General features: G+C 36.0%; 1 protein-coding gene across 3 annotated transcripts in view; it reads right to left on the reverse strand.

The window, feature by feature from the left end:
- The window catches only part of LOC127946544 (dihydropyrimidine dehydrogenase [NADP(+)]), a 156,843-nt gene that overhangs the window by 9,684 nt on the left and 119,957 nt on the right, over window positions 1–27,202 (reverse strand). For 2 of the 3 annotated variants that reach the window (XM_052543194.1, XM_052543195.1), the window contains 2 exons: window positions 15,930–16,072; window positions 4,173–4,352 (listed from right to left, as the gene is read on the reverse strand). In XM_052543194.1, coding sequence (XP_052399154.1) covers window positions 4,173–4,352; window positions 15,930–16,072 — 323 coding nt within the window. Of the gene's footprint in view, window positions 1–4,172; window positions 4,353–15,929; window positions 16,073–27,202 lie in introns of those variants that run through there. The other variant, XR_008151117.1, reaches the window with a different exon arrangement.

Here is a 27,202-nt window from a genome sequence, read left to right on the forward strand (position 1 = left end):
GTCTTCACTCGGGCCAGGCAAACAGGACAGCAGCCGGCTGAGTCGCTTCATATTTAATGTGCACTAAAGCAGTGCTCTAAACTGTTCTCCTCTGGCCCGTTCACAGCTTTATGCCCAAATGACCCCATTTGTCCCCTAAAGTAAACATGATTGCAATTGAGCAGCTAGATTAAAAAATGGGATGGGTTTTTTTTTTTTGGGGGGGGGGGGATGATCCACTGACATCATCGAACAGAATGGCGAAAATGAATGTTCAATGAACATGTTCAAACAGGTTTCAAACAGGAATTTGGGGTTTTCATGAGCTGTATGCCAAAATCATCATTATTAAAACAATAAAAGACCTGAAATATTTCAGTTGGTGTGCAATGAATCTAAAATATGTGAAAGTTAAATTTTTATCATTACATTATGGAAAATAATGAACTTTATCACAATATGCACATTTTTTGAGAAGGACCTGTATAATACAAGACATCATTGTTCAAAAAACTGTTACATTTATTTTTTAGTATTAATTAATTATAAATGCTAAATAATAGTTATACAAATATATAAAATAATACGTTTTAAAAAACTCTTCCGCCAAGTAATATAGTTTGTAATGCACAAACTTGCCACATTAATATAGACTGTGTGGTTAATGACTTTATAGATGATTCGTCCAGTCAGAATTAATTTATTTTATTTTAAAAAAGCAAAAAGCAACCTAAGGCCATACATAAATTGAGTCTGTGTCTTAACTGGTCAGATTGAAAAAGTGTAAGAATAATAATAAAAAGTAGTGCGAGGTATTTCAATGAACTACTTGCCTTGCAAACGCTGTGATAAAAAATCTTGCATGTCTTTTGAAGTACCTCTATTGAATTTCAAGTTATTTTTTTATTAATTTTGCACGGCAATAGAAAACATGGGCAGGAAATTGAAATGCAGAGCCTGTGTTGGGACAATGTAATATTTCCAGTGAAGGACTCCAGACTGATATTACCAGTCAGCCCGCTCTTAGACAACCCCTGCGCTGACTGACAGCTCACCTGTGGCAAGCTGGATGAATCTGAGAACAGTGAGCACCAGCCCAGACACGCTTTATATAAAGCTTGAGAGACAGAGAGCAAAAGAGGGAGGGAGACCACGGAAAAACAGTGCCAAACTGAAGACAGAAGCGATAAGACAGGGTGATGGAGGACAGCGAGGGGTACGAGAACATTTCTTAGCCACAAAGAATAAAAAAAAGGCAGTTTGATCACTGCACAACAAGAAGGAAAGAAGACGAGAGCTCTGAAGTCACTGTGGTTGATAAAGCAGAGCCTAAGGGAGCGTTCAGCGAAAGACAAGTTTATTTTTTTCTTCTTGCCGAGGCAGCGAGCCTCGTCCTCTCAGGGGATGTGCGGTTGGTTTTTCGCTGCCATTTCGAAAACGCTGCGCTTAGGAAGTGCAACACTGAAACTGTTGGCTGTTTGTGTGTCTGCTGGTCATCTGATGCACTTTCTCTCGGCTTGGCCGGACCGTGGGGGTATTAACACTTGTAAACAGCAGTCTGGCTGCCTGTGTGGCTCAGTGTTGCCTGACAGGACTATAATGGTAATGAAGCCTTCAGCAAGGTTGTCTTGCCTCACACTTGCCCTGGTTAGGGAGAAAGTCGAACAGATGGAGCATGTGTGTTTGTGTCACGGAGCCACTGCTTATACAATGTTTCCATCCTGTTAAAAGATTGTGTTTTAAATCAGATGTTTTTCAAATCATACACATCTTGAATACAGGGACTGAAATGGTCCAGATACACTACTTGGGATGGTAATGATTTTTCTCACTTTTTTGTTTTTTTGAGCAACGCCTCGGACATGGTAAATGTTAATGAGCAGTTCAATTCTCTTTGGACCTATGAATGTGAGCGCTTCTGGAAAACTAACAGAAACAAAACAAAATACAATCAAATAAATACATGTTCTCTAAAATGTCTCATGTGATGATAATGACAACACTATTGGGAATAGATTTGATTACCTATTAAAAATTTTAAATAGACTAAAATATGCAAAAAAATTACAGTGATTTTAAAATTTCAACAATTATAATTAAGAAAATGTAGAAATATACACAATAATTAAACATTATTTAAAACTGTAATCTATCCTTTAAAACTAGAATGATGATACAGTTTAATGAATAACATTCAGAAAATACTTTTTTTAATAAGAACATCGGTTTGAAAAGGGTTTAATGGGTGAATCCAACAAAAAGAAAAAAAGAAATTTTTGTGCCTCTAATGTTTTTAAATTATTTTTAAGATAATTTCTACCATTTTATTTTTTTTTTTAAATTTTTTTATCAATAAGTTAACTTTAAAATCTCTCCAAGGCTGTATTTATTTGTCAGTAAAAACAGTAATACTGTAATTTATTTTCTATTTTCACATTTGTTATTTTTTTTAGTAATTTATTTGTGTGATGCAAAGCCTCCTGAAGTGAATCGATGTGTTTTTGTAAGAATAATATGCATATTTAAAACTTCATAATCCGCAATCTCTAGCCTCTGCTAACTAGTATGTTTAGAGTAAACTTCGGTGAGAATATGAATATGATCTCGTGAGAACCAAGTTTTGTTTACAGGAAGAAAGGAAGCAAAGTGTCCTTTGTTGAGCTTCCTCTTGGCTCATGGCTCATTTCGCAATCCTCATACATTTTTCTTTACCAATCCTCATTTAGTACTTTGATTAATCTAGCGCATATTAATTTCTTAACAATATTTTGAAAAATAAATTTAGGATAATACGCCCTATTTGACTGAAGATCAAAAAACGTCTTGGTCTAAATAAAACAAATCTTCTTTGACTTGGACCTCAAGACTGATATGCATAATTGCAGAATGCATTTTTATCACACATCTCCACGCAAGAACTGGTATTTTTCCTTAAGAAATGGCAATCTATTTTGTCTTATATATCCATCTGACAGAGAAGTAGCAATAGCAGTACAATAGCAGATGTGAAGTACAATGCTTACATGGTCTAATGTTCATTGATTTTTCTTCCCCTCTCTCAGTTTACAAAAGACATCCTGTCAACCGGACATCCCTGTGACCCGTACGCTCACTGACTTTTCCTTCTTTGGAGCAGGAACGCTGAACACTGCCGGGGGACACGTGGACCGTAGTGATGTTTCTACACAACACTCCACATCTTCCTTCAGCTTTCCCAACACCAATGTTATCGTTGCACCAATTCCATCACTAATGTCCTGCCGACATGAAAATGACTTACACTTATCACTGCCTGCTTCTCTTTCGATTTATTGCTTCATTCCCCAATGCTCATTTTGCATTAGCATCTTAACTATTGCGCTGAGCCGCCTTGCAGTCAGAAGCTGAGAAGTCGCAGCTAGCGCGTTAGAAAACACTAGGCGGGCTTCAAAGCTTTTCCCTCGGCTGGTGTATGAGCAGAAAGGCCGTGATCTGATAAAGGCCTTTAATTCGCCACTTTGAAAGGAGTTTACTGAAGTTTTGCTCATTTACATGCCACCGAATATTCCTTGTGCACAAATAATGAGCGAGATTACCGATGGCTGCATGTACACGTGAAGTACAAACCATTAAATGCGTGAACAACTGCCTTTGTCGAATCTCATTTTGTGTTTCTATATTTATTTTGCTTGCTGTTATGTAAATGGCATGTGCCAGGAAAAAGAAGGAATAAGAGTTATATACGATATACAATAAACCAATTATTTTCTCCTCTAAGTCAAAGCTTGATTCAACCGTGGTAGAATTAGATCGGCATGGCGTACTTTGACCTTAGTGCTCATTTTGCACCAAGTGCTTCCTTTTACCAGAAGAAAGTAAAACAGGAGGATACCGACTAAGAGCTGCCCTATAATGTTCTTTCACCTTTGAGATTGCAGAAGTGCAAGTGGCCACTTTGCGTATTGGACAGCACTGTTATTATGTGGATTTTTACAAACTAACAACAAGTAAATGGATGGATGCAAGTACACGGGTTTAACGCTAATGGTGCGTTAATGAGCACTTGTTCCTAAAACTGAAGAATTATGGGAAATGCGTTTAGCTCCTTAATGGCATGTCGGAGGACTGTAATAAGGAAAACAACGTGAGAGGAAAGTCGGGGAGGGGTAATTATTAGTAAAAGGGTGTTTTAAATCGGCTGGGAAGTCTCTTACCCTTCCTTTGACTTCCTCCAGTGTGGCCACAGGCTTTCCTTTCTGATGGCGGGCCGTAGGAGGTGACTGGCCGTCCCAGTCCTGGAGCTCCTCAATGCTTTTGAGGTAGAGCAAGGCTTTCAGACCAGTGCAGTAGTCTTCGATCACGGTGAAGTCCTGGTTTTGTATTGCACTACACACCTGTGTGAAAAACACAAGTTTCTTTAATAACAGTGTGAGTTAGAGCTGTGGTCTAGTGATTCGTGCACGTATGGACAATGCAAGTTTAAATCCGACTTGCAACATTTCCCAATTCCATGTCCTATAACATTCCTGTCCTCTCTATGCTATGAATAAAAAGGCAAAATGTCTAAAAGAAAAACGCACATTACACCTCCACATACATGCAACATCATGACAGAATGACACCATCTTAAAGCTGCTGTAAGCATTTTTTTTTTATATTCCTACAACAGACATATATCACTGAAATGGTTGTCCAGAGAATTTACATGTAACTGTAAACATAAATAAATAAATTCATTTACAAATAAAAAAACATTTTTAAAATAAAATAAATTCAACTACAAAAATAAATACATAAATAAATAAATAAAAAGTAAAAATTTAAATGAAATAAAAACTGGGTAAAAACTAAAACCAAGACAAATAAATAAAACAAAATTCCTACTAATAAAAAAAAAAAATGGAAATAAAATTAAATATTTCTGCAGATCAGCTTTGTACCGCCACAATTTTTCATGTACTGGCCACTTTGTTTTTGCATAAAAAAAAATATACAAGCAGCATCTTGTGACCAATTGTCACTTTTTATTTATGATACTTCTATGATGCTTTTTATTCACACTTGTGCTTATAAATCTGCATTCCTTTGAGTAAATGAGTAGATAAAGGCTGAATTATAATTTCTATGTGAACTATCCCTTTAAGTTGTTGTATATGCACAATAACAAACACATGCAAATAAATATATATGCACATCCAGGGAGAAAAAGAAACGGGGGTCATTAAAACATGTGCCATCCTTCAAATGAAGCTACAAAAGACAAACGTCAGCATGCTGAATCAAAGCAGAACCACGATGCACATGCTCACATGCTGAATACAACTGACCTTAAGAGAAGTCTAACTGATTCTCTCATTACCGGCAGGGCACATGCGAGGCCGATAACGCAGAGCTTATGCACACTCATCAACCACACATCAGCGTGCGTGCGAGCCCTTTCTATTGACTCTGTTACACTTGTGTTGCTCAGTGACTGTGATACGCAGGGAGCGCTTGAAGCCCGGCTTTGTGCAAGTGTCTACGACACTTCAGATGGCAGTCACACCGCATCTTAAGGAAAGAGATAAGACACGCTTATCTCCTGGCGCTATCGCCGATCTGACAGCCGAAGTGGGCCCGAGAACTGCCTTCTTTCACAGGATTAGCATTCAGTCGCTTTGCAAATGCTCACAGCTGGTTCCTGACTCGACACGCAGACGCTCTCTCCGAGCTTGTATCCGATATCTAGGATCGGGTTTGATAAAAGGTTCTTATTCATAACCAGTTCAATTTTTTTGATTGATTTTTATTCCTTTGACAGTTCTCAACATCTTGAACTTGAACGTCTTCGGTCCTCCATAGATGCAGACAAAGCGCACAAAAATACTATAGATTATGTTTCCTGCACTGCTACTGAATATTCGGAATTGAATGTGATGATACATAGAGGCAAAATAATACACAAACACAATAACTAGACACTTGTTTTCAACTGCATTGTTGTTGCTGATCACATGCAACAAACAGCGCAATCAGGGGAGTAGAATTTGCAAAAGAATCAGTCACAAAGAACCATAAGTTATCAGTCTGAAGCAATTTAACACCCTTTTGTGCCCTGCGATGACATTTTGATTATTTTAAAAACTGGAGAGAAAAAAGACACACTTTGTGTTGCAAGCAACAGTTCATGCACAATAATAATAATAACAATATACATTTTAAGTTATAATACCCATTTATGCTGTACATTATATGTATATACAAGTGTGTGTGTATATATACAGTACAGACCAAAAGTTTGGACACACCTTCTCATTCAAAGTGTTTTCTTTATTTTCATGACTATGAAAATTGTAGAGTCACACTGAAGGCATCAAGGGCTATTTGAGCAAGAAGGAGAGTGATGGGGTGCTGCGCCAGATGACCTGTCCTCCACAGTCACCGGACCTGAACCCAATCGAGATGGTTTAGGGGTGAGCTGGACCGCAGACAGAAGGCAAAAGGGCCAAAAAGTGCTAAGCATCTCTCGGGGAACTCCTTCAAGACTGTTGAAGACCATTTCAGGTGATACCTCTTGAAGCTCATCAAGAGAATGCCAAGAGTGTGCAAAGCAGTAATCAAAGCAAAAGGTGGCTACATTGAAGAACCTACAATATGACATATTTTCAGTTGTTTCACACTTTTTTGTTATGTATATAATTCCATATATAATTCCACATGTGTTAATTCATAGTTTTGATGCCTTCAGTGTGAATCTATAATTTTCATAGTCATGAAAATAAAGAAAGCTCTTTGAATAAGGTGTGTCCAAACTTTTGGTCTGTACTGTATATATATGTGTGTGTGTGTGTTTCTGTTTTGCAAAAAATACATAAAATATTGCAATTATAAAATACAGGCATATAAAAAAATAATTCTCCTTTGCTGGTGTGATATGAAAGCAACAAAATAACAATATAAAATTTTATTAAATAAAATATGATATAAATGAATATTACAACTAATAAAGCCTTTACGATACGTCCAGTTCTCCTTAAGGGGCATGTTGCACACTTTGAGAACCAGTGCCATTATGCATGCTAGTGAGAGTAGCATTAGCACCAGAGCAGTTAAAGTTGCACATTTGGATGCTTAACATTGTAATAAATGGCACTTTAATAGAAAATAAAATAAAAAAAAATCGTACAAAAATATGGTAGCAAAAATATTGTTTTTGTTTAGTGGGAAAGAGGCAGCAAATGTAATCATTAAGGAACCCAAATCCCTAGTTGTAACCAGAACCAGAATCATTAAATTCCTAACAATTCCCAGCCTTACTCCCTCTGGTAAAAGCAGACTTTCTCAGGGGGAAGGAGCCGCAGATTATTGGCTGTGCCGTGTCATTTGTATAGTCAAAATGAAATCCCACACGGCATGCCTCACGCTGAGAAAATGGAGGCATTTACCCTGGCTAGCTCATTTCTGAGAGATATGTTTTCATTAGGATTCTCATTTGCATAAAACTTGTTTCTCTCTCCGTTTACGCCACAGTTCGTATCTACACGCCACAAACAAACGTTTGTTTTGTGAGTGATTCCAATTCGGTTTGATGACATTTCACCTTGATTTAACATCAACAAATACACAAGTCCACTGATGCCTGGCGAGTAGTTTAACAATTGATTCGTAATTATTGCAGTTAACAGAGCAGAATGCCGTACACATTCACAGGTATGTGAGGATCAGGGACTTACGGAGGGAGGATAGGTGGTCTATTGTGGTCTATCAGAAAAAAACAACAGCTATGAATAGATATGTGCCATGACCATTTTTGTTCTGTCTTTACAGACTCATTTAAAGAAAAACGTGGGATTTGAGCTAACAAATGATTCATTATGATGAAAAGAACTGCAAACAAGACTAAACGGCGTGATCCTGTGTCTGATGAGGCTGTGAAATCCGAGGCTTGTTGCTCTGTGAACAGAAGTCGCTGCCCATTATTGCTTTTCATTTGATGCAGAACATCAAAGATATCCTGACCCGGAGTATTTAGCGCTAATGTGGCTAATGAGTCCTGAAATAAATCTGAAGTGAGAATTTCTAAGTAGTTTCCAGGCAATTGAGACGGCAGGTCCTTTTTATCTGCTCTGAAAACTGTGGTGGTGCATTGATTTCAACTCCTTTTGAGATCTCCGACGCTTTTAGATTCAGCGCTTCTGCTCTTTCAAATCTCCCTATACCCTCATCTTGCTCTCTCTTTCTCTCTCTCACACTCCTCTTTTTCTATCTGCTCTTTTATTTTCCTGCAATAAAATCCCCTCCAAAAGAGATTCAGTTTGGCATCCAAATGTTACAATGACTATTCATGAAGCTCTTGTCCTTTTTGATTAGATTGGCCAACACACCGGGAAAATACGAGCAACTGACATTTTGTCTAGCGCTTCAGGTAAAAGACTGTATCTTTATAGAAGTCACTGGAAGTAAATAGGTTTCACAAGCCACTGAACTAGGGGACTATATTTAGTCAATACAGTCTAGTATTGTGTCTAAGAAGAGAGTGTAACCTTTACCCTTATGTCAGCGGATGCAAGCAGCGATTCTTTCGTTTCTTTTTTCATGTGTAGTCACAAACCAGGAATGCCTGTGAATTTTAAATATATACTTCACCAAAAAAAAGGAAAATAAAAAAGGAAAATGTTGTCATCATTTACTCATTTACCCTCATTTAGTTCCAAACCTATATGACTTTTTTTGTTCTGCAGAGCAGAATATATATATATTTATAAAATTCACAGATGTTGCGACATAGGTTTATTGTATTTATGGCATAAAACATACATTGTCAACAAATAACAATTTTCAATATTTTTTAATGTTGATGTAAACTGATTATGAAAAAAATTATAATAATAATAATAGCGCAAACCGTTTAGTATAGTTTAATAAAACATATAGTACTTAAACATGTTGGATATGTTATGAAAACCTGTTTTTTTGTTGTTGTTGTATACAATTAAATTTGAATTTGCAAATAAATATAAATTTTAGCAGTTTTCATACTTGCAATATTTTTGTTTACAATTACATAAACTGCAGGTACACACACGTATAAATGTAAGAAATATTATATGTGTATATAAAATCATAATAAAATATAACTTACAGTATATTATATATAAATATATATATTACAATTATTTCTTAAATATATACATGTATGTGCTTTGCTTCTCCTTGATTCTCTACTTGAAAGTAACAACGTGGAAACTAGGGTTGGGCGATCTCTTCAAATTTGGCATTGGACGATGTCTACAGTGAAACATCGCAATGGACGATGACATCAACGGGGGCGGGAGTTGTGTGCCCCGAAACATGAATCCTTATAAGGGAAAACAACTATTGATTCCTAACACCATGTCTACAACGGATGCGAGCGGCGCGACAAAATACTAAAGAACCACTGATCTACAGTATAACAGAGATTCATTATACGTGTGATTGCGAATCTCAAAAGTGATAGTGAGACTAAAAAGCGATTCGGCGACATAATGATGTCTATCGGCCCAACCCTAATGGGAACCTCAAAAGAACTCACTAATGACCTAAAAACTAAGATAATTCTTCAATATGAATTAGGAGAAGGATGCCTCCACAATCAGATATATAGTTAGAAAATGGAAGGCCACAGGAACAGTTCTTGTCAAGGAAAGATGTGGCAGGCTGAGAAAAATATCAGAAAGGCAAAGGTGAAGAATTGGTTTGAATGGTCACAGATAAACCACAGACCATCTCCAAAGAGCTCCAAGAACATCTGGCTGCTGAGAGTGTTTTTGTTCATCGTTCCACAGTCCAGCGCACTTTGCACAAGGAACAGCTCAATGGAAGGGTGATGTGAAAAAAGCCTTTTGAGAGTACTGCCAACAAACAGTCATATGAGTTATGCAAAGGCTCATCTAGGCAAGCCAGATTTATTTTGGAACAATGTGCTGAGGACATTGGTCACAACCAGAGGTGCTTCGAATGGCACCTGCTCCCTATAACAAGTGGTGGAGGGTCCATCATACTGAGGGACTGTGAGGCAAGCACAGGAACTGGAAACATTGTCAGAGTAGAGAGTCGAATGGATTCCATCGAGTATCAGTATATTCTCTAGAAAAATATTCAAAAGCATTGTTCCAAATCCACCATTCATATTCCAAATCTACCATATTCATGCACAGACACAGATTCTATGTTCTAGAATGGCCATATCATTGAAAATTTGTGGAATGACTTGAATCGGGCTGTCCATGTACAGCAGACCATCTCTGTTGATTCAACAAAAGTTATTATTTCACATTTTGGTTGAAAGTTTGCAACATTAGACATTATATTGATGTCATTTTTTCAATGTTTCCAAAACATTTTATTTCGGTTGTACAAAAATATTAAGTATGCAATTAAAATGATCTAAACATGTACCTAAAATGATCTAGATCTAGATGATGAGTAGTTAATGTAATTAATCATGTAATGGTCTGGTTAAAATATGTAATTAATAAAAAAACAAAAAATATTAATATATATATACCAAAAAGCAACTCTGGAAAAATGTTGGGTGCTCTATGGAGTCGAGTTATTAAAAGTGCTGCTTGTTAAAAGTGAACTTTGTGTTGTTGAAAAATGTGAAAAATAAAAATTCACCCCTTTCTATGGAAAAACTTAGCCTTTCGGAACAAAATTATAAAATCCCGATGCCTTATGAGAAACAACAACAACACCTAGATCTAGTATGTTATTGTAATGTAACCTAACTGCATCCAAAAGCAACAGTGTAAAAAACGTGCTTTCCCAGGGCAGATTCTAACCGTCTGCTTGTTAAATGCTTGCTTTGTTCTCTACAATTCTTTTGTTTTTCACCCCTCTCTACGGAAACATTTGAAATGTCAAGCAGTTTGAAATGAAATTACAAAATCTTGATGCTTTCTGGGCCATAAATCATTTCTACTACTTGAGGACAGTCCCTTTATTGTAGCTCACAACTGTTTACATGCACCGGGAAGGACCCAAATTACAGTGTGGATCATTAAGATTGAACCAGCTCTGCCATTAGTGAAATATTGCTCCATTGCCCCCAAAGACCTCCCTATGAAAACACTGTCCTGATCTTCTTCAGCTGCCACTAAATGCAGCTATTTTACTGTCTCATTATGACAGGCGAAAATCTATCATAACAGCCCAATCTTATTAAAGCGGCAGATGTTATACTTTACAACAACACCGTGAGTGTGAGTGTTTGACATCATTGCTTCAGTAACTAAAAGTAATTTGACTGTGTTAGGTTTTTTCTCAATATAGCGGCATTCCAAGATCTTTGTACTTTTTTTTCTGGAATAATAACAGGCGCTAAACACAGGTGGGTAAATTTTCCACTAACACGCATGAAAGTCAACACGGCACCATGAGGAGCCCCGGATCACTTACAGGGTTACAGCAAAGCAATGTATTCGGTAATGAATCAACTAAAGAGTATCGATCGACAAGCAGATCATATTAGCAGTGTTAGAACAAAGTACATGGGCTCGCAGAAACCTGTTAACATTTCAGCAGTGTTGGTTATCAGCTCTCCTGGTTTGTCAAATGATGCTGTGTAAGTGAAGTGAAGTGACCTGACATTCAGCCAAATATGGTGACCCATACTCAGAATTCATGCTCTGCATTTAACCCATCCAAAGTGCACACACACAGATCAGTGAACACACACACACACACACACACACACACTGTGAACACACCAAAAGCAGTGGGCATCCATTTATGCTGTGGTGCCCGGGGAGCAGTTTTAGGGTTCAATGCCTTGCTCAAGGGCACCTAAGTGGTATTGCAAGCCCGAGATTCGAACCCACAACCCTAGGGTTAGGAGTCAAACTCTCTAACCTCTAGGCCGCGACTTCCCTAATGTGAATGTGTAATGTGAATTAAGACAGAAGAAAACTTGTTTTTAAAGAGACAGTTCATCCAAAAAGGAAAATTTGTCATCATTTACTCCTCAACTAACTGTTGTTCTAAATGATATTATTTTTCTTCTGTTTTCTTCAGAACACACGCACAATTATTATTATAATTAATTTTTTTTAAATATCTCATTGGTTTTTGGTAGTGGTCGACAGATACATCGCCCAGGGAGATATATCGGCCGATATTTAGTATTTTTCAAATATCGGCATCAACCGATAATTTTTTCTGCTTGGTCAATGTGTTCGACTTTTATTTCGCTGAGAGCGGCAGTGCACACAGTGCTCACATTCTCCCTCGTTTACTGTCCTTGTTACAAGTTCTGTCTAATAAGGATAGAAGTCTGCCTAGTAATCAGATAGACTGGGTAAACAGAGGAATTAATGTATACAAAAAGTATTATAATGCTTAATTAATATATTATTAATAATGGAAAGGCAAACATTATAATACTTTCTTGTTTGCAGTCAGCATTAAGAAAATACGCATTTATATAATTTAAACAAATCTTTGAATGGCTAATGAATATTTAATTTCACAAACCTTGCAAACTCAGTCGAATCCAGCTGTGAGATCTTATGAAGTGTGTGTTTTTATCCAGCATGATCGCGTGTTCTCAGTGTGACGATTGGTCCGTGTGAACTGAATGCTCTAAACTTTAAACTCGTGATTTTAAATTATGCTTCACTTTATGCATTTGCCCACTGTCATATTCATATTGTTTTCTCTCTGTATTGTATGTAAAATTACTCTTACCCAGGCTTTATTTGAAAAATGCACAATAACTTCCCAGAATACTGAGTTTACTTCCTTTTTAATTATATTTTTTATTAAATATTAATGTATTTGTAAAAATACTTTGCCATCTAAAGTATAAGTGTTTTTATTTTACACATTTATTTTTTAATCCATTGTCAAATGATTTCAAATGTCTTAAATATTCATAAAAATATATATATAATAATTATATCGGCTTCATTTTGGCCCCCCTGATTTCCAAGATATCAGCATCGGCTGTCAAAAACCCGATATCGGTCGACCACTAGTTTTTGGCTTCAGTGTTACTTAGACCTTACCATTCTTGAAAATAAAATATCTTATTTTTCGTTCTGCAAAAACAAAAAAAGAAATCTACACAGGTTTGGAATAACACGAGACTGGGTACATTACTAATACATTTTTACAATTTTAGGACCAATATCACTAAATATAAACATACATTCTATAAACAAAAACTTTTAAATATTAAATTAAAATGTTATTTTAAAACTAAATGAAACATTCCAAAATGTAACAATTTGGTTAGGTAACTTCTTTTTAAATCTAATTTCTTTTTACACTATATTGAAATTTTGAGGATATTTACAGAAAACCAACATGGTAGGCAACATTTCTAAAACATTTTATTTTGGTTGTTTAAAAATAAAAAATATTTCAAACTTAAATTATCTAAACAAAACTTGGTAGAGATCAGTGCTATTTTAGCATCACTGCGATACTATCATTCAGTAGTTTTTGTTAATATTTCGAATAAGTTTTTATTTTTAATAATTTCTGTTTTCATTTTAATTTGAGTAATTTTTATATATGTCTATAATTTTTATTTATGTCTTAAATTTTATTGTTGTTTTAATTTATTTTAGTACATCAAGTTTAGTACACTAAAATGAGAAATGTTGCCTTGACAATTTTATTTTAGTTATTAATCTTTATTTTAATTCAAGTAACCTTTTTAATGGTTTTAATTTTAGTTTCAGTTTTAGTTACTATAATAACCCTGCTACAGCCTCTTTTTTTGTAATCCATATATGTCTTAAATCCTAGTGATGTAAAAATTAGCAAATTAATCATTCATTTAAAGCAATTATCTTAAATGATGAAACATTTGTAAATCACTCCATCATACAACAACACTGATTAAACAAGTACTTTTAAGAATGAACCGTCCTGATGAACTGATTTGCTAAAATAAATATCGAAATCTACGAATTCTAATCTCAATCTTCTCAATTTCGAATCTGAGCCGCAGACACTGCCGGTGTATCTGACATTACTGCGACATCCACAAGCCGTGCAGAATGTTGAAGAACCACAGCGATGAACTGAGTTATGATTTTAATAAAGAATCTACTGTTCTCCAGGATCCCGTGCATCATTTGTATGGAATGATTCATCTTTTCTTGCACACATTTGCTTGACTTTTATAGAAATTTAAAGCCGAAAGACTGCAGGTATCACCGAAGCTCTACACGATTATCTTTACGGTTTTGCACTTCACTTAAATCAGGCCCTGGTACCTGTCTTCAATAACCAAGAAAAGTCAAATCTCCACAGGTTCAACACTATATTCGATCCGGAGAAATCAATACAGGATATGAATAGACTTCATTATATTATTTTTTCTTGGGAGAATACTTTTGATGCGGCGCCGAATCAATGTGTCTGCTTGGAAACAATAGTGCGAGTGCCTACAGCGTTTGTGTTTACATCCAGACGTTTTGTGTCTTTTGAAGACCCTGATTCTCCCATTCAGTTCTTCCATGTCCCTTCAGTTCTGACTACAAGTCTCACTGATTGGAACACTTACAGCACATTCTTTCAATACTTTTATCTAAAAGGTGCTTCTTTCTTCATTGACCTGGACCTGACCTGAATTCGTCAGGCATGTGGAGAAAGAAACCAAGCCAGGCCCAGTTAAGCAGGTTTTATCCTTGAGGATAAAACATGGCAAAGGATCTGGAGAGGAAGCAGCAATCAGATCGGTGCGGATGTCGCACGCGGTCTCTCAGCGGTCCGACTCTCTGATGTGTTTGAAAGGACGCTTGCCACATTGTGTGTTCTCCACAAACTTATCTTCCAGATCCAAACCCCACAATTCACAACACTAATCCTCCACTAAACCCAAAACATTAACACAAAAACACATTTCCTTTCATCGCTCGCAGGAACATCTCTAAAGCAAGAAAAGCATCAGAAATAGTGATTATAAAGTGTAAGATGAAATACAAATGATGGCTTTTTAAACACGGCGACGGCGGCGGATCTGTACTCGAAAGCATCCGGATTCTATCAAGAGCCCGAGTAATACTGTAATTAAATTTTCATATTAATTCAAAGGACAAATTTCTGAATGCAAAAAAAGCTCTTCAGATCCCAAGTGTTCCCAGTGAACAGGTAGGAGAGGGAAAGACATTACCGAAACATTAAATCAGCCTTTAAAAAGAGTAAATGCATTTATTCAAAGATAGAGAATCAATTTGCATACAGATTCTCTATTTGATTACTCCCTAGACACAAGCAAGCCATGATGTGGAGAGTTTAGAAACACTTTTCAATCTGCAATCTAAATATTATGCTTAACTATACTGTATCTCATTTAGGACAAAGTTTTCTAATTAAAACTTTGTATACAGCTGAGACGAATGCGGGGCCGACAATACCAATTAAAAGTAATTGCGTGTCAATGCACAAACACAATGCACACCATGACAAATTGTGTCATAAACTACAAACATACTTTGACTTGAGTTGCTCTGATTATTAATTATGGTGACGTCAGACAACAAGCAGGTTCAAAACACAACTAATCCGAGATCTGTTGATCGGTTTGAGCATCTCTGTAGTTCTGATCAGCTGTTTTTTTAAGTAATGAAGCAAAACACTCTTAAAGCGAAAATCTTGCATATAAAAGTAAACAATTCAAAATAAAGATCAGACAAGCAAAATGCATCTTTACCGCTTTAATATATATATTTTTTTAATTTTGATCAAACATTGTTGAAACTACTTATTACATTTAAAAGGTATTTTTATCCGTACTGCAATTTATTATTTTATTCGCATATCCTTTCACAAACATCTGTCTGTGGTGGTCTTATTAATATAAAGTCTTATTAGATTATATTTGACTTTCAGCATATTTCTTAATTTTCAGCTCATTTTGAATGACTTCTCATATAAAACATCCCGATCTGATAATGCACACTGTCTTGGACTGGGACTGAGACTCCACCGCTTACCTGTAACACTGTGGCTCCTGCATGAAGGAACTGCAATCCGGATTCTGCAGAGTCGATGCCTCCGGTGGCCAGAATGGGAAAACCAGGCAGAGCTTTCGCTATGGCAGACACTGCTCGCAATGCGATTGGCCGGATTGCATTTCCTGCACAGATGCAAGCAAATAAAAATAAAAAATCATATAAATGTATTGTTATCCACTGCAACCACTGCAACAACTTAAAAAATAAAAAAATATCTCAGATCATGGGTGCACGGTCTACAGCAGACATAAATTATCTTCGCTAAATGGCGTCTCACCTTCTAAAATTTCAGGCTGAGATTCTCTAGGGAGCGCTGTGCCTCCTCGCATTACACCCTTTATTTATTTACCTGAGCCGCAATGTCTTGAATAAAATTAAAACCTCTGATCTGATCCCGCTGACAGACGGGGCCGTTTATCACATTAGATTTAACTTCATTCCACTGGCAGCCTTTTTTTCCCCTCATTGATCAGTGGGAGACATTGTCTCTCCTCATTTGGCGCTGGTGTCACTAAAGACAAAGAGCGCGGGCCAGCGCTCTCTCCCACGCGCTAAATGACCCTTATTAATGATACAGAGGAACACCGGCTCAGTCGATCTTCTCTGAAGAAGCATGTAATGTTAATGGCTTTTTCATGTATATTACAGAACATGTGAAACAGCAGCAAATGTTTAAAAAACATTAGATGCACATTCATCATATATAACATAAGGGGTATTATGCATGTTAGTATTTTTAGGTTAGGTTTTTACCATCTTAACTGTTTCTTCTAGACAGAAATGATATGTGATGAGATGAATATCTCTTGATTCTCAGATTTTTATCTTGAGTAAAAAACGTAAGTAATCTCATATATATCTCAATGTCTCAAACTGATGTCAGATTGGCTAAGATACCAAAATTTGCAGAAGTCAGAAGTCGTGAGATGATCTCAGATACTTCTTATCAAATTTCATATATTTCATATATCTATTAACCCTCTGGAGTCTAAGGTTATTTTTGGGTTCTGTCATGCCCTAACATTTGTGCTTTTTTCAGTTACTTATAAACATCTAAATGGCTAAAGTCTAATCTCACTGTAATCAGCACATGCTTGGCTATAATAATATGTGAGCAGCATCTATGTACATGATTGTGTTTTTGAAAAAAAAAAATGTTTTATGCATGGTCAGTGAAAAACTAAAAATGTTAAATCACTTGAATAAGGCCATAAAACACATACAGAACATTGGTTCCCGGGACTTTTGAGAACTGGAGCTTGTAGCCTAGAATTTTTCTTTCTAAATTATCTGAAAATCATCTTGTTTACCCACTCACATAAAAAAAAAAATATATATAATATAATAATAATAATAATAAATAAATATATATATATATTGATTTAAATTTTCTAAGACACTTTTTCTTGGTATTGCTCCTAGTTAGGGTTAAGGATTTGAACAAATATCTAACTTAAATTATTTAAATGTAACCACCTAGCAACCACCTAGAATACCTTAGCAACACAATAAATAACTTTAATAGCCACATCATGCCGGCAAGTCTTACACCTACATACACTATCCTAGATTAATCTATTCATATTCTTTTTTTTTTTTTTTTTTTGCTCTATACTCTTACTATAAGACAACTTTTTTACATTTGCATTGGGAATTTTCATTTAATTTTACTATACAGTTTGATATAACAGTAAAGCAATAGCTAACACAAAATAAAACAAAACTAAAGAACCTTCTTCCACTACAAATAATCTTTTGTTGAATGGAAAGTTTCCATGGATCTTAAAGGTTCTTAATGGAACCAAAGATGCCAATACAGAACACATTAGTTTTAAAATGTTCTTCACACTAAGAAAATATATGTTTCTTTGTTAAGCACGGTTCGCTAAAAGGTTCATTTGAACCAAAAATGGTTCTTCTATGGCATTACTTGGAAAAAAGGAACCTGTAGATGAATACATTTATTAAAAATGTTGTTCATTATACCAAATGCATTAAATAACTGAATATTATAGCAAAGTGTTTCAGAATTTTCAGAGAGACAGCTCCTCTAAAATGAACTGAAGTATGTTCACACAGTCAGTCTATCTTCTGCAATACCATTCTGTGCACAAGCCAATGAAAAACATTAGAAGAGCCATGTAATATACTGACACACATTCCAGTCTTCTCCGTCAGGGGACACTTAGCAGGTCTGCCAGCTGACACTCAAATCTAATCCAGGGCACTTAAACGGAAGGAGGAACCATATTCAGCGGCCATGCAGGAAGAGGACACTGACACCTCTAATTGCGTTAGAAATAGATGAGCTACTCTCAATGACTGCAGCCTCTCCACAGGTAGAACCCTGTCACCCAGGCGCTGTTTTACAAACACAGAAAAAAATCATTCGCTTTTATGAGACTCCGCTGGAAAAAAAGAAATGAAAAAGGAGAAGGGGAGGGGCGCAGAGAGTCGAAGAAAGATTGACAATGGCGTCAAACTCCTTCACCAACCTCGTTTTCTTATTGGGAAACAACAAGCCTCATTGTTTCTGTATGATGCTGTGTGATGTCTTGCAAGAAACCATTGCTTCTGGAGGGTCTGTGTTTGCGGGATAGAGGGGGAAAGGAGAAAGCTTCTCATCTCGGGTCGGTCCGAGGCTCTTACTAAAACGCTGCATGTTACACCTACTATTCCGATGAATAATCATGAGCACAGACAGATGCACGGAGAAATCAGACAAGACACTCAGGCCTGGAATTTGGCATCATCAAACAAAAAGAAGAAAAGCAATAGGAGAAAAAAATCATGTACAAGGAGAGGCAATTTGGGAAATACACACAGACCTGACCTATGGTATGATAATGAACATCCTGTCTAACTCCCTCAAGTGTACACACACTCGCGCAGACAGAGAACACTGGGAATGGTAATTGAAGCTGAGGAAATACACAAGAGCTGTTCATTTGTATCAGAAGAGCAGAAGTTATTGTCTCAGAAGAGCTGCAGAAGGTTTCACCGATCTGTATTTGGAAATGTGGAATCAGATGTGAGAGGAAGTAGAAGTCATGTAGAAAGAGACTAAAATGCAGATGAAAAGCATGAGCTTAAGGGCTTCAAACACACACACACTCATCATTAAGATACCGTGTTAATCACTAATGGGTAATGCACAAAAAGAACACCAGAGAGCTCGGCCGAGCTTCATTGGGTTTGCTGTAAATATTCCTCTTTCATATCTATACAATCATCTATACATTACCATAATTAATGAAATTTGCTATTATATCAGTCATACTTTTAAACTCTTAATCAGTACTCTTTTGTGGTCATTTTCTGGTTAATTACAAATAACCCTAACATTACATTTACTTGAAAGGCAAAACTGCATAAGCTATTACAATGTAAGTAGATAATTAATTGCCCAATAATTAGTTTTAAGCATAAACCTTGCACACATTTTTGGTCAAGACATATTCTCTTCACATAATTTGAACAATGATTAATAAATATTTAGCTACAAGTAAATTTACATTGTTTTGAGGAAATTTAGATTTCTTTAACAGAAAAAAAAAAAAAACAGATTTATTTTATGTTTTATTTTAGGCCTGGATTAATGGAAAACTGTACATATTTCTCAGAGCAAAATATATTATTTGAATAGAATTTGAATAAAAATGAATAAAAATGTTTCTTAACTGACCTTGGCATTGAAGATATTTATAAGTTATATATAATCTAATTCACAAAGATTATTCTGGTTTGTTTATAAGTGCCCACACCTGATCACCCTGATGTTCCATCCGCTGTCTTTCCTGGAAGTCACATTAATATAAGAAGTAATTTCTATGTATACCTGATTTCATGTTGCAATAATATAATCAGAAGACCTCGTTTAAATGTGATGTAATAAAAAAACTTAAGATAAATAACTGAAATTTGGGGAAATGTCATCAGTTCACCTTTTCTCTTTGATGAAATGATGGTGGCCACAAAACTAAAACAACCGCTGACACCCCAAAAACTGACACCAAACTGCAAAACATCACATCCCATGGCAAGACACATCAGGAACTGACCTCAATGCAGGTCCAATGGCTAAAAAACAGCAAAAAAAAATAAAAATAAATAAAAACACAATGCAAAGGCTGAGCGCCTCCTTAAAATAAGAGCACAACCCTTACCATTAAGCTGATTATTAGCAACATCGTGTTGCAGAAAACTGAAAAGTTACAGTACAAGTTAATACACAGTTACATCTAATCAAAAGCAGGTATTTTTAATTATAAAAACCAGCCCACAAATTAAGGTACGGGGGTGGATGATGTGCCATAATTAATACTTAAACTACTCGTTATTACTTGTAGATGTGCAGTGCCATGGAGAGTAACCAGTTCTACATTTCTTTCTTATTTAATACTAATCCAATTATGATGCAAATGAGGACAAAGCATGCACTGAAATAACTCACACCACCGCATAAATAAATCAACGCTCGTCAAGATATATTTATAGATTACCAACCAATAAAAAAACCTAGATTATATTTAATGTACACTACTGTTTAAACTTATTTTTCTAAATAAATGAATTATTTTTGTTCAGCAAGCGCACATTAAACTGATGAAAAATGACAGTAAAGATGTTTATAATGTAAAAAGATTTCTATTTCAAATTCATTCATGTGACACTGAAGACTGGAGTGATGATGCTGACAATTCAGCTAGGCGTCACAGGAATAAATGACATTTTGAATTATATTCAATCAGAAAAAAGGTTATTTAAAACTGTAATAATATTTCACAATATTACAGTTTTGAATGTATTATTATTTAAATTAAAAAAAAGCCTCGGTGAGCAGAGGAGACTTCTTTCAAAACAACTCCAAACTTTTGAATGATAGTGGATTATCAGTTATGTTTAATATATTTGCATTAGCTTCATTTTATAGCCCTTACCTTATTTAACCTTTTACATTAATTATCAGATGAAGACAGACATCTATTCATGCACTGAATGCTGACACACTGATGTCTCTCTGGTCTCTTCTCTGGGTCGATGGACTCAAGAGTGATTGACAATCTAATTCAGTGAGTGTGTTATAGATGCCTCTTCTGCCGCGTGTTCTTATCATTAGCAGTTAGCCTATGGTTATGTTCACAGCCCACTGCTGTTCTCCGCCCAGAAGATTTAAGGGCCTGCCCTTTAGAGAATATTTAACATAAAATTGAAATCTTGACAGCGTTGAGAAATCCGTCCTGAGCGAGGCAAATTTAATTAATCAGACCTACTGTACCGTGCTCTGTCCAACACAGCAGGCCGCAAATTAAACAGCTGAGAGCTCGCTGCATCCTAACCGTATCACCTCCACTCTGTATGTACCGGGCAGAAGGTAATGCAATGATCTGGCTAGATGCAAATATCAAAAAAGCAAAAGGGAAAACTCAAGCAAACAAACTCTACATATTTCCCAAGAGCCCCTCACATAGATGATGCATTTCTGACCCGAGCGAGAACCACAGATTCAGAACTGGGACTGTTTTTCTTTTTTTATGTGGCGCCGCATCTGTGCCGAAACTCCCAGAGGATTGTTTAAGTAGTAAACGAAAACTGTGTGTACTCTTTGCATTTGACGGTAATGTGGCTGAACGTACAGCGGGTGACCGCGGCGCTCAAACGTGCCGGCGTTCTCTCACTGTCATTACTGAAAGATCACGCTTCTGTTCCCTTCAGCATGACCATCACCACAACAAGCACATAGAATGAGGCATTATGGGTATGCTGGGAAAGGATGAGGTGAGATTGCAGCTCCAGCTCTGCACAGGTGTGTTTCTCTGAGGGTTGAAGGGAAAAAGTCTCAGTGATGAAATGTTTAAGAAATAGTTCATACATAAATCTGTCACTGTTTACTCAAGCTTCCAAATCCATATGATTTTCTTTCTCCTGTAGAAACTTTTTTTGAAGAAACTAGTAAAAGCATGTAAGCTTGTTTTCTCAATGGAATTAATTTAAATTCATTTGTGTATTTATTTATTTTTTTAAATTCAACTTTTTATCTCACAATTTTGATTTTTTTCTCACAATTTTAGACCGTTGAGATCTCACATTTCAGAAAAAAAAGTTGAAAAAAAAAGACGAAAAAATAAAAGGTAACTACAGAGGATCCATTGCCCCTTTTCCAAAAATGTTAATATTTTTAGAAACTTCAAAAAAACTTTTTTTCTTGTCTTTTTTTTTATAAAAATATGTGAAGTGGGAGCTGGAGGCCTTGAAAAATTCCAACAAGCCTGGAAATAAAATAAAATAATAGTATGTAAAGAAAAACAAAAACAAAAGTTAAGTTAAAAGTAAAATTAAAAATACAGTAATAGTCTGTGAATTCAAATCTGATTGTTTTTTCTTGCAAGTTAACATTTTGCAATTTTAATGTTAAACATTTTTCTTTTTTTTTACATTTTCCTTTTTTTCTCAGAAATGCAAAAACATACATAAATACATAAAAAAACTGAATTGTGAGACAAACTAAAATACTAAAATTGATAAAAAGTCACAATTACCTTTTTATTTTTTTATTCCGTGAGGTAAATAATCTTTTATAAAATGTGAATGAAGAATGTAAGTGACAAACAACAAAAACTCTAAAGGTTTCATTAAAATAGACTTGACATTCTCAGTCATACTTCACTTATTCATTCATAATAGTTTTCAGGATATTCGCCAAGTAAAAGAAAAAAAAAAGAAAATCTTGATTTCCACAGAAGAAAAAGTCATACAGGTTTGCAACAACATGTGGGTCAGTAAACAATAACAGAGTATTCATTTTTGGGTGAACTTTCCCTTTAAAGAAGAGGAAAAGAAGCAGATGGGCATAACTGATACAGTGAGGGTCTCTCATGGGAATAACAGAGAGCTACATTCTCCCTCTCTTTCTCTGAAAATGTCAGGCAGACATCCACGGCCACATCCTACAGCTCTCAAAGGGTCCCTGATTCCACCCACTCCATGACACTGTGCTAATGCACTCTCAGGAAGGTCAATACTCACAAAAACACACACACGTCTCAGTGCTCTGCTCAGCTATTGAAAGGAACCTCCCAGAGCACTTTTAATTGTCAGTCGGTACAGGCCACATACAGTCAATCTAAAATCCATTAAATTGAAAATTTGAGTTGCAAAAAGTGAGGTTACTTTAATAACTTTATTTTGGTAGGTCAACAGGTCTTCAAAAAGGCGAACCTTTTTCCTTAGTTTTTTTTTTGAGCAGTGTTGGAATGTAAAATACTATTCCATAATATACTCTTAGAGCTTTCAAATAGATTTTACACTGATTAATCCAGTTATTTAAGAATAACAGCTGCAGTAATAAGTAAACATATAATAAAATATATAAAAACAATAAAGATAAAATAAAAGCAAACTAAAGAATAAAAAAAATCAAACACTCACATTTCTAAAACAAAACAAACAAATGCAACCTTAAAACAAAAATCTAATTGCTAACATAAAAGCAAAAAAAAAAAAAAAATATATATATATATATATATATAATATACTAGAAACACTCATTTCTAAAAAAAAATAAAAGCAAGCTTTTTTCTTTGAAAGACACGGTTCTAAAATAAAACACAATAAAACTAAATAATTAAAAAGAAGTTTAATGAGCAGCATATAAAGCTACTTAGACTGTACTGATTGTGTGAACACAAAAAAAATTAACTTAATCGAGTACTATGCTGAACTATAATTAACCCCATACCATAATGAATCCAAGTACCAACATATTAGTAATGCTAATGCTAACACAAATATTCCTGTTGTATGCTAGCACTGTACTGTAATCCACTCCACTGTACTGTACAATACTACACTGACAAGGCCTGTGTTTTGACTGAGAAGTAGAGAAACAGAATTGAGGATGAATATTTCATGCTGGCTTCCACTAAGTTCGGGTGGTTTTCAGCACAGTGTTTATTTTTCTAACACACCATTTGTCTTTGTCATCCATTCAGTGTGGACAAAAAAATGAAACGTGCTTTATTGAAGTAGATTAGTTTCCCATGTCTATTTATATAGAACTTCAATTTAAAAAAGCAGTGTGTTCAGCCCGAACACAGGGGTGTGTGTGTGTGTGTGTGTGTGTGTGTTGTGCTTGAGAAGTGTGGGGAGATGTCTGTGAAATAAGAGTCAGAGCCTGTGATCTCACAGGTATATGATCACTATCAGCTGTGAACACACACACACACACCCACACACACCCACACACACCCACACACACACACACACACACACACACACACACACACAGAGACACTGATACTCTGCGTATGAAGTGTGTAAGTGTCTCTTCCTGTGAGGACAATGTGTGTTTACACAAATGGGTTAAATAACTACAATCACCACAGATAAGAGGTGGTTATTGAGCTCAGAAACAGCATGTGAACCGTAGCTCTTCATCCTGAAGCTTACATCTGATCTTACGCTTTGAGGTCTTCACTGCAGGTAACAAAACAACTACACATAAAACACTTTGTGCCAACTTACTCGCTTAGATCAACAGTACAGCTCTCTCAGAGATACACAACATCTTTCCTGAAGATACCAAGCTGACTGCTTCATAATACTTAGAGCTTTTATGTTTCCAATTCCTACTTTTAATGCTATCATGCTATAATAGCTTGCACACCAATGGATCCTCTGCATGAATGGGTGCCATCAGAATGAGAGTCTGAACAGCTGATAAAACATCACAATAGTCCACATGACTCCAGTCCATCATTTAACATCTTGTCAAGTCAAAAGCTGCGTGTTTGTAAAAAAAAAAATCATTATTAAGACATTTTTTACTTCAAATCATTGTTTTTGGCTAAAACACAACCACGGTTTCTCCAGTGACAAAATTATCTTGTCTGAATCATGAGAGAAATATGCACAGATGAAGCACCAATTACAAGCCAAAACAGTCCAAAACAAGTTTGAAACAAACATGTTGGTGGATGTCAATGTGAGATGACAACAGTTGTAAAAAAAAATAATTAGCTGTTAGTTAACTCTCATTCTGACGGCACCCATTCACAGCAGAGGGTCCATTGGTGAGCAAGAGATGTAATGTACATTTCTCCAAATCTCCAAAAGGTGGTCATACAGTCTCAGAAAAAAAAAAAGGTACAAAATCTGCCACTGGGGCAGTACCTTTTCAAAAGGTACAAATATGCACCATTTAGGTCCTCATATATACCTCTAAGGCACTTATATGCACCCTTTTGGGGTAAATAAGGTTCAAAGATGTACCTTTTGAAAGGGTTCTGCCCCAGTATAACAGCTTTTGTACATTTTTATATTTTTCTGAGCGTGTATATTAATGAGCTTCTGGTTGTGCAGAAACAGTTTTGAGCTGACAGATTTTGTCTGCATAGAACCTCAAACTGTTTCTACAACAGCAAATTAGTTTTTCCTCGACACGTCCCCTTTAAAATCAAGCACTGCGGCTAAAGCCCTGGTGAATAACAGTACATCACAGGTATATTTGTTTGCAGGCTGCTGGCAGCTCGCAGGCCTGCAGGCAGAGCAAAGGGTGATGGATGTTTGGAGGGTGGAGCCGGGGAGACCCTTGCAGGCAGGGGCAGGCGCCGCTCCTGAGGGATGTCACCGAGCTCCAAACTGCCACAGCATAAATGGGGAAAAGATGACATTGAGTAGTTCTGCTTACATAAAATACTGCTGCAATAGTTTTGTGATTAATTTTTAATGTTGCTCCTCAGCAACCCTGTTCCTGTCTCCAAACCAATGCCCCCTTTTCATGGGTTTTAGTTCAGGTTTTCAGGATTGTGTGAGAAAGTAGTAGACAGAGAGGTGTGGATAGAGAAGGCCAGCAGATAAGAAAGACTCTGGCCTTTGTCAATCCGTCCAAACACACACACACACACACACAATGAAAGAAGTGGCATTAACTATGCAACAGCACAGTGATACAGTACAGAGAACAACTGCATTCACATTAATTATTGAGGAAGGGAATGAACACACCGCTGGTCTGAGAATATATCCCTGATGAGCAGGATGTGTGTGTGTGTGTGTGTGTGAGAGAGAGAGAACATAAGGCATAAAACATCACACACACAACACTTGATACTTAATCACACTGTTATCAGCATGTTTCCATTAAATAAAAGATAAACAAACAATAAATAAACAACAACAATAATGAATAAATTAGATTTGTAAATTTTCTTTTCAAGATACGACATGGTATAATACATGGTACAAATAAATAATGTATAAACTAGAATTTTCTTCAGAAAATCCGAAACGGTACAATATGATACAATACTATTAGGGCTTTTAAACAGGCTTTCTATTTAAAATTGTTGATTGAATAAATGATGATGCAGATGCATGATATGCTGATTAAACAACTGATTAAACTTAAAAAAATATGAAATAATAATAAATGAACACTCAATGCACAACCCTTGATACTTGATGAGAACAAATTAGTGAAATAGGTTGTTGCCAAGGTGTTGCTATGAGGTTGTTAAGGTATTCTTAGTGCTCACATTGCTACGCATTTAGTTGATCTTAGCGCAACTCTGTTGCATCGCCAGTGGTTTCTGCTGTATGAGTAGGCTGAAATCAGCAGACATCTAATGCTAAATATCAAGAGAAAGATTTTGTTAAATGCTGCACTTTATTTTTAGATTCAGCTATGTAAACTTTGGTGTATTCTGCTTTGTGGTTGTATTAGGTAAACATTTCTCTGTTTAAGTTTGATACTGTAACTCCAATTACATAGTTTTTTATTGTTCACCACGTGAAAATTGGCTCAAAATGTATATCATGTCCTCTCCACCAGCGTGACTTGAGGTCATGAGCAACACTAAGTGAATCTTAGCTTACCAAGTACCACTAATAAATGGAATGAAAATGTTCTAAAGAAAGTGCCACAGTCAGAATCCTTCAGATGTCAGTGGACGGATATCAGTGTGAAATCCATCAGCGTGGTCCCTGTAGTGTGGCGAAGAAAAACATTATTCTTTTGAAGACGCATCTGTTTAATGTCTTCATAGAGAGCTTTATGGCGGCAGAGAACGTCAATATGCCATGGCAACCAGAAGACTGCTTTTCAAAGCTCTCTGTTGACGCTCAACACCAAGGATAAAAATGCTCTCCTGAAAGCTCTTGCCACACACTCTTAAAACAAAATATTCACACCGTAGTTCTTAAAATGATGGAGAGGTTATCTGGGAACATCCTGGAGAACTACAATACATTGT

Source organism: Carassius gibelio, chromosome A24 (genome assembly GCF_023724105.1).
Source record: "Carassius gibelio isolate Cgi1373 ecotype wild population from Czech Republic chromosome A24, carGib1.2-hapl.c, whole genome shotgun sequence".
In the NCBI taxonomy this organism is placed as follows: domain Eukaryota; kingdom Metazoa; phylum Chordata; class Actinopteri; order Cypriniformes; family Cyprinidae; genus Carassius; species Carassius gibelio.